The sequence below is a fragment of the Eriocheir sinensis genome, unplaced genomic scaffold (assembly GCF_024679095.1).
Source record: "Eriocheir sinensis breed Jianghai 21 unplaced genomic scaffold, ASM2467909v1 Scaffold624, whole genome shotgun sequence".
NCBI lineage: Eukaryota > Metazoa > Arthropoda > Malacostraca > Decapoda > Varunidae > Eriocheir > Eriocheir sinensis.
Genome location: NW_026111970.1, coordinates 37,650 through 46,575, shown reverse-complemented (window position 1 = coordinate 46,575; position 8,926 = coordinate 37,650). Strand labels below are relative to the sequence as shown.

At 43.5% G+C, this 8,926-nt stretch overlaps 1 protein-coding gene across 1 annotated transcript; it reads right to left on the bottom strand.

Moving 5' to 3' along the window:
* Positions 1-357: 357 nt before the first annotated feature.
* On the bottom strand, positions 358-3,161 carry LOC126993508 (uncharacterized). Its single transcript, XM_050852643.1, has 2 exons — positions 2,650-3,161; positions 358-578 (listed from the first exon to the last, which is right to left on the bottom strand). Exons 1-2 carry the CDS (start codon positions 2,910-2,912, stop codon positions 461-463), a joined length of 381 nt encoding a protein of 126 aa, XP_050708600.1. The 5' UTR covers positions 2,913-3,161; the 3' UTR covers positions 358-460.
* Between the last annotated feature and the right edge of the window lie 5,765 nt (positions 3,162-8,926).

The window sequence follows — 8,926 nt, the reverse complement described above, 5'->3', positions numbered from 1 at the left end:
TGATGTAAGTGACTGACTGACTGACTGACTCGCAGGCTGTGTGGCTACGAAAATAACTGACTGATTGCCTGACTGACTGAATGACTGACTGACTGACTGACTGACTAGCAGTCTGACCGCTATTGCTACTACTACTCTTTCCCCTACTACTTCTATTACTACTACTATTACTACTAATATTACTATTACTACTACTATTACAACTACTACTACTACTACTACTACTACTACTACTACTACTACTACTTTTACTACTAATATTACTACTACTACTATTACTACTACTACTACTACTACTACAGTAGAATACAGGCCTCCATCTATTAAAGTTGCGTTGTGAGTTGTATATTCTCTCATATCCTTTCACAAAGCAATTCATTGGCCCCACCCCACCAATGACTGTGGCCGACAACCATCTTTATTTAATATTACAAACCTTACTAAACATATTATTCTTAAGCTAACAGAGCTTGTGGTTGATACGACTATCAACCACCGTCGCCTCAAAGTCCAGGTCGGCAATGCGGGTGGTTTTGGGTGCAGGTGACCTGGTTCCTCTCAGGCAGACCAAGGCTGACCTCAGGAGGGAGAAGGACAGCCTGCATCTCATCCAGGCGACCACACTGCTTCTTGGCTGCTGTTTCTTATCCGCCAGTGTTTCGGCGAGTCTTGCGTAGGAGTTCTTCGCCCTTGGTCCCATCCCTCCTGACGTCGTGAATACTACCGGGGTGAAGGAGCCCTGGTCCACATTCAGTATTTTTTCTTCATATGCTCTGTTCTTCTCTTGTTCGTTTCTTCTGTGGGCTGCATCAAGGGTCAGGTCTCTGTGACAATGGTCCATGGGATCAAAGATCCATATGTCAAAATATGCCCTTTGTTCACGAGTCCAAAACCCTCTGGCGCTAACATCCACTCGTGCCTCGTTCGAAACATTAGCGGTGCGTCCGGCGAGGTGTTCGCCTTGCAGAGGGAGCAGCATGGGTTCCATAGTCACGTCGTGGCAGACTTCTTTCAGCATATGAGCTGTTACGTATCTTACTACATCATGTCTCATGCAGACGAAACCTCCTCTCTTGCATGTCATGGCATGATTTTGGTTGAAGGATGAGCCACAGTTACACATGTTTGGGAGCCCATCCACTGGCCAGCCATACCTGACGGCAAGGGCATCAGTGAATTCTTTTTTGTTTAAGTTGAAGCCTTTTGCCCTGATAGGAGGTGTGGTTAGCCAGTTTGAGGCGCCCACTTCCTGTGCAATATCTGTCCTCCTCCTTTGTTTCTTCTGGGAGTTCTCTCATTAGGTCACTCAGAGTGTCTCTCTGTTTTTCTTCTCTGTTTATGGAAATTTCATTCCTTAGTGACCTAATATCTTGAGGGTTGTCATCTCCCATTTCATTTTGATTGATAATATATCCGGTCAAGGAGGCTGTGAATCGGATCGAGTTCCCGAATTCAGACTCAGCCAGATTTTGCGGTTTTGTGATGACGAGCCCACCCATTCTTGGCGGCAACTCCAGCAACCTTCTCTCCTGGTCGCTGGGACATCTCCCATTTGCTATCGCCGGTATGAAGGTGTTTCTGATAGCATCTTCCAGAGGTTTTAGTAACGGAGCAACATCAGGAACTGTCCTCATGAGGTAGTTCCATTTATGCTTGACACCGTACGTAAATGCTGCGTAGGCTGCCTGCGGTTCTGTTTTGGCGATCTCGCTCAGCCTCTGTAGTTCGGACTCCCAGCGCCTTACAGCTGTTTTCACATATCCGGTTCTGTATTCAGCTGTTCCACTGACTGCCCCGAGGTGTCTTTCGCCAGTCACTGACAGTTTCACGTTACTGCCCTGGAATGCTGTTTTGGCCCGATCGTATGCCTCTGGTTTTACAATCACCACAGACTTAGTGGCGTTGGGACGGTAACCTATTTTAGGGCCGTGTTCATTGACGAGGTCCCACCATTTCCTGAGGCCTGCAGACTTTCCTACCCCTGTGAGGTCATCCACATACGCCACCTGTTTGACGTTGGTGTTTTCATGGCGGATGATGTCCTGTAGCTTCATCATTCCCAGGGCAAACATTGCCATGGCCACTGGGTCCCCCTGGGTGGTGCCCTCTGAGGATTACTACTACTACTACTACTACTACTACTACTATTATTACTAATATTACTACTATTAATACTACTACTACTTCTACTACTACTACTACTACTACTACTACTACTACTACTACTACTACTACTACTACTACTACTACTACTACTACTACTACTACTACTACTACTACTACTACTACTACTACTACTACTACTACTACTATTACTACTACTACTACTACTACTACTACTACTACTACTACTATTACTACTAATATTACTACTAATATTACTACCTCCATCTGTTAGAGTTGTGTTGTGAGCGGTATATTCTCTCATATCCTTTCACAAAGCAATTCATTGGCCCCACCCCGCCAATGACTGTGGCCGACAACCATCTTTATTTAATATTACAAACTTTACTAAACATTTTATTTCTAAGCTAACAGAGCTTGTGGTTGATACGACTATCAACCACCGTCGCCTCAAGGTCCAGGTCAGCAATGCGGGTGGTTTTGGGTGCAGGTGACCTGGTTCCTCTCAGGCAGACCAAGGCTGACCTCAGGAGGGAGAAGGACAGCCTGCATCTCATCCAGGCGACCACACTGCTTCTTGGCTGTTGTTTCTTATCTGCCAGTGTTTCGGCGAGTCTTGCGTAGAAGCTCTGCGCCCTTGGTCCCATCCCTCCTGACGTCGTGAATACTACCGGGGTGAAGGAGCCCTGGTCCACATTCTGTATTCTTTCTTCATATGCTCTGTTCTTCTCATGTTCGTTTCTTCTGTGGGCTGCATCAAGGGTCAGGTCTCTGTGGCAATGGGCCATGGGATCAAAGATCCTTATGTCAAAATATGTCCTTTGTCCACGAGTCCAAACCCTCTGGCGCTAACATCCACTCGTGCTTCGTTCGAAACATTAGCGGTGCGTCTGGCGAGGTGTTCGCCTTGCAGAGGGAGCAGCATGGGTTCCACAGTCACGTCGTGGCAGACTTCTTTCAGCATCTGAGCTGTTACGTCTCTTACTTCATCATGTCTCATGCAGACGAAACCTCCTCTCTTGCATGTCATGGCATGATTTTGGTTGAAGGGTGAGCCATATTTACACATGTTTGGGAGCCCATCCACTGGCCAGCCAATAAACGGACAGATAGCTAGAAACACAAATAGATAGATAAATAGATAGATAAACAAATAGACAGAAAGATAGATATTAAAATATATTTTATGGGAGATCAGCTTGAATACGCAGTGAAATAAGTCTGACAATGGAACCTTGACAGTGAATATTAGTGCACGATATGAATCTTTATGACGCAGAAATCATGATGGTGAGGGAAAATAAACGATAAAAAAAATAATGATAATTAAAATAATATTAATTATAATAATAATAATAAAAATAATAATAATAATAATAATAATAATAATAATAATAATAATAATAATAATAATAATAATAATAATAATAATAATAAAGGAACAACAAGGATTAATAAAAGGAAAGAAGAAGCAGACGACAAAAAAAATGAATAATGTAAATAAGCTGACCTATCTCTCTCTCTCTCTCTCTCTCTCTCTCTCTCTCTCTCTCTCTCTCTCTCTCTCTCTCTCTCTCTCTCTCTCTCTCTCTCTCTCTCTCTCTCTCTCTCTCTCTCTCTCTCTCTCTCTCTCTCTTCAAGAAAGGAGACAAAAAAGTACCAGGTAATTACAGGCCCATTAGTCTAACTTCGGTTGTAGGTAAGCTACTTGAGGGCATAATTAGAGACAAAATTGTGAATTACCTTGAAAGCCACTCATTGATTGGGGACTCACAACATGGCTTCCGAAACAAAAGATCCTGCCATTCAAACCTATTAACCTTTTATTACGACCTCTTCACTGTTTATGACGTAACCAAATCACTGGACGTAGTCTATCTTGATTTCCAGAAAGCGTTTGATAAGGTCCCGCATCATAAATTACTTTACAAATTAAAGCAAATAGGTATTGACGGTCAAGTAAACTAATGGATCGCGAATTGGTTGAGCAACAGACAACAAAGAGTAGTGATCGACGGATTTAACTCAGAGTGGGCGCCTGTCACTAGTGGCGTCCCTCAGGGCTCGGTCCTTGGCCCAGTGCTCTTCATTATTTACATCAACGACGTGGATGTTGGACTCAATAACCGCATTAGTAAATTTGCAGACGACACAAAGATTGGCAACTCGGTTCTCACTGACGAAGACAGGCAAAGCCTCCAAGAGGATTTGCACAAAATTTCAGCTTGGTCGGATAGATGGGAGATGCCCTTTAACGTAGACAAGTGCCAGGTCCTTCAAGTTGGAACGAGGAATAAGTTCGAATACGAAATGCGCGGCGTTAAACTCAAAAGCGTTCAATGCGTCAAAGACTTGGGGGTCAAAATCGCGTCAAACCTCAAATTCTCACAGCAATGCATCAATGCAGCAAATAAAGCGAACAGAATGTTGGGCTTCATTAAAAGAAACTTTGTATTCAAGAATAAAGATGTAATACTCCCGCTCTACAACAGTTTAGTCAGACCCCACTTGGAATATGCGGTACAGTTTTGGTCTCCCCACCATGCAAAGGATATTGCTAAATTAGAAGGTGTTCAGCGTCGGGCAACGAAAATGATCCCTTCCTTGCGCAACAAATCCTGCGAAGAAAGGCTTTCTACCCTTAACATGTTCTCTCTTGAGAAACGTCGCCTCCGAGGAAAACTGATCGAATGTTTTAAAATACTTAATGGTTTCACGAATGTAGACAGATCAACATTGTTTATGATCGATGACACTTTGCGCACGAGGAACAATGGCGTAAAACTCAGATGTAGACAAGTAAATTCAGACTGCACCAAATTTTTCTTCACCAACGTTGTAGTGCGAGAATGGAATAAGCTTCCACCGTCAGTGGTCCAGTGTAACACGATTGACTCCTTCAAAAATAAGCTCGACCGTCACTTCCTTCAACTTAATATCAACTAGAGTAGAAATGCAACGTTTTGGAGTCTTCTGATTAATGTAAAATCACTTAGGTTTAAGGACAGACCACCAAGTCTGGACCATGGGGACTGTGTGGTCTGATTTTCTATAAATCTAAATCTCTCTCTCTCTCTCTCTCTCTCTCTCTCTCTCTCTCTCTCTCTCTCTCTCTCTCTCTCTCTCTCTCTCTCTCTCTCTCTCTCTCTCTCTCTCTCTCTCTCTCTCTCTCTCTCTCTCTCTGTCTCCTCCGGCCCTTAACGCAAAGTTCCACTCGTCTTCGCGTTTAGTGTTGTTTCCCCTTCAAACATTCGTGAACGTCACGTGTGAAAGAGAGGATGAGTGTACAGAAGACGGGATGAGGCGAGGACGAGGCGAGGTATTGAGTGGCAGTATTGAGTGGACGAAGGTAGAGGAAAAGGCGGAGTATTATTAGTTGATAGCGTAAAGGAAAGGGGAAGAAGAATATGAGAGGTTGAGGCGAAGCATTATTCTATTTAAAGAGGACGGCAAGGAAGAGAGAGATGACGAGGCGAGGTGCGAGGTGACAGTATGTGAAGGGAAATCCTGCGAACAGATGTTGAGAAGAGACTGGAAGAGACAAGGTGAGAGTGTGAGAAGGGAAACACTGAGATGATCCTGAAGAAAGAATTGGGAAGACATGAAACGAAAAGAAACTGGAGAATAAATGGAAAAAAATATATATAAGAAGAGAAGCAATGGGAGAAAAAATGGAGGCTCAGAAGAAATAAAACAGCAAACGAGAAAAAGACAGGAAGAGATGAAATTATTGGGAAGATTTGCATGACGGAAAATGAAAGGTAGAAAAAGTGAACGAATGAAATGAGGAAATTAAAAAAAAATATAATGAATGATAGGCTACTAGAAATAGGAGAAGGAATTGGAGGAAATTTAGGAAAATAAGAAATGAAAGACAGATAAGAAATATGTGGCGAAGAATTGAATGCAAAGCAATTAAAGGAAAGAAGAAGTGAGAGAAGAAATGAAAGCAAGATAAATGAAAGACAAGAAGAACTCCTACTCTTAATCCAGTCATTCCTCCGCCAATTTTCCCCTTCCACTCTCTTTCCTCCCTCTCCCAGCCGTCCGTCCGCCGTCAGGTAGGGGTGAGCAGGTACCGGTACCAGTACTTGTACTAACGGTACCGGCTAAACGGTACGGTACCGGTACCAGATTGCTCGGATTTATTTATTGGATTTATTGATAATTCTTCATGTCCGATACTTTTCTTTTTTAGGTTGCTAATAAATATTGTTATTGTTATTAGATTATGACCGAGTACATCCATAATAAGTATGCATGCTATTTTTTTATCAAAAAAATGAGTCTTCACTTCATTCAGCGAGAGAGAGAGAGAGAGAGATAACCACTCAGTGAGTGGATATCTCAGTGATATGGATATTCTCTCTCTCTCTCTCTCTCTCTCTCTCTCTCTCTCTCTCTCTCTCTCTCTCTCTCTCTCTCTCTCTCTCTCTCTCTCTCTCTCTCTCTCTCTCTCTCTCTCTCTCTCTCTCTCTCTCTCTCTCTCTCTCTGAATGAAGTTAATATTTATTTTTTTCAGAAAAAAAAAAATAGCATGTATACTTATTATGGATGTACTCGATCATAATCTAATTACAATAACAATATTTATTAGCAACCTAAAAAAGAAAAAGTATCGGACATGAAAAATTATCCAATAAATCCAATAAATAAATAAAATAATAAAATAATGGAAACGGGAGCAGTGATGAAAACGAAAAGCAGGACAAAATGGTGGGAACTTGGGAGGTCAGCGAGGCAATGACTCAGCGTCTCCACACAGGGTCCATACCGCATGGAAACGGGCGAGCGCCGAGCGTCACTAAAATCCAAACGGTACCGGTACGAGCGGCAAAGCTCAGTGCCGAGTTATCATGAGACTTCGCGGCACTGAGTACCGATACCGGGTGCCGGCTGAATAGATTCTTCTCGGCACCAGGTACCGGTACCGGGTGCCGGCTGAATAGATTCTTCTCGGCACCAGGTACCGGTACCGGGTGCCGGCTGAACAGATTCTTCTCGGCACCCTGAACAGATTCTGCTCGGCACCAGGTACCGGTACCGGGTGCCGGCTGAATAGATTCTTCTCGGCACCAGGTACCGGTACCCAGTGCCGAGAATAATCTATTCAGCCGGCACCCGGTACCGGTACCCGGTGCCGCGAAGCCTCATGATCACTCGGCACTGAGCATTGCCGTTAGTACCGGTACCGTTTGGATCTTAGTGACGCTCGGCGCTCGCCCGTCTCCATGCGGTATGGACCCTGTGTGGAGACGCTGAGTCATTGCCTCGCTGACCTCCCAAGTTCCCACCATTTTGTCCTGCTTTTCGTTTCCATCACTGCTACCGTTTCCATTACTTTATTATTTTATTTATTTATTGGATTTATTGGATAACTCTCTCTCTCTCTCTCTCTCTCTCTCTCTCTCTCTCTAAAAGTTAACGAGTCATACGAATTTAACAGCGGCAAGTATAAAGAAAGCGAAGTCTTGGGTTGAAAGCTATCGAGTCCCACGAGTCTTTAGAAAACGCTAATATATGTTGTTATTGTTATTAGACTATGATCGAGTACATCCATAATAACTGTACATGCTATTTTTTTTCCAAAAATTACATATCCACTTCATTCAGAGAGAGAGAGATATATTACTAAGACAAATATCTTGATATGGATATTTCTCTCTCTCTCTCTCTCTCTCTCTCTCTCTCTCTGCCGTGTTCATCTGTTCAATGTGTTCTTACGTAACATAAAACTGTCATTCTAAAGATGCCGTGAATCTGGTGCTGTACACACGCCCATTATCCGTCACCAACCTGTTACCACTATAAGTTTCCCACTGCTAACCACTCAACCCTTCCACCTCTAACCCTCACCACACAGTTCAGGTGTTTAGTGGCTAAGCCTAATGGTGGTGGTTACTGGTTAGTGGTTGTGGTCGCCGGCCGGGTGTCGGATATGCGGCGTGTGGGGTGTCCAATGGTAGGTAAATTGGGTCAGTAAACTGTTTGGTGAGGGTTAGAGGTGGAGGAGGCTACTTGTTAATGATTAGTAGAAGTGGCAGGGTGTCGGGTAAACAGAAAACTGTTATGCTCTAGAGATAAGCTAAATCTACTCCTGCCAGGGTAATGTATAAGGCACATTAGCCGTGGAATTTCCACAGGTACCGCAAGTATTGTTTAACCCATACGCTTCGGGTGACGGGAATTCCCGCTCGGGCGGAGAGCTTCGGGTGGCGGGAGTTCCCGCTCTCTGCTCTCCCGCCAAGATCTGTAATCCCGTGACGTAATTATTACTTTCAGTGGTTGATGGCATCCCTGTCCTACGTTTCACGCAACCTCCCAGAGCACTACAGACCATTGTAATGGAGAGACGTGCTGATAATGATTTCCCCGTGTCTGAATGCGTGGAGGAAGGGAGCGCGCCAGCGGGCCCCTGTTCCTCTACCCCTATTCTCAGGGAGCGCGCTCAGCCACCGCATGTTATATTTCTGTTTATGAAAGTATTTCTTGTACATATAAAAGCAGAGAAGTTATTCAGTTTTGTAAGGATTTATTTTTATGTAAGCTACAAACACGCGTGATATGTAGCCTAATATGTTTATGTATTCCATATTTGTACAGTGTTTATGAAAGATTTTCTTCGCATATAATAGCAAAAACACATTCAGTTTCGTAAAGAGTTATTTTATGAGCGTCAAACCTGCGTAATATGTAGCCTAATGAGTGTATATATGCCATAATTGTACTGTGCTTATGGAAGCTTTTTTCTGCATGTAATAAAAAAAAACATTTATTTTCGGAAGAAGGTATTTTTTATGAG

Bases quoted from the DNA above. Each gene is read 5' to 3' on its own strand.
- LOC126993508 (XM_050852643.1), bottom strand. From the start codon at position 2,912: ATGGCCCATTGCCACAGAGACCTGACCCTTGATGCAGCCCACAGAAGA. The intron at 579-2,649 runs GTCAGCCTTGGT...CTCCCTCCTGAG, and splicing joins CTGTCCTTCTCCCTCCTGAG to GTCAGCCTTGGTCTGCCTGA.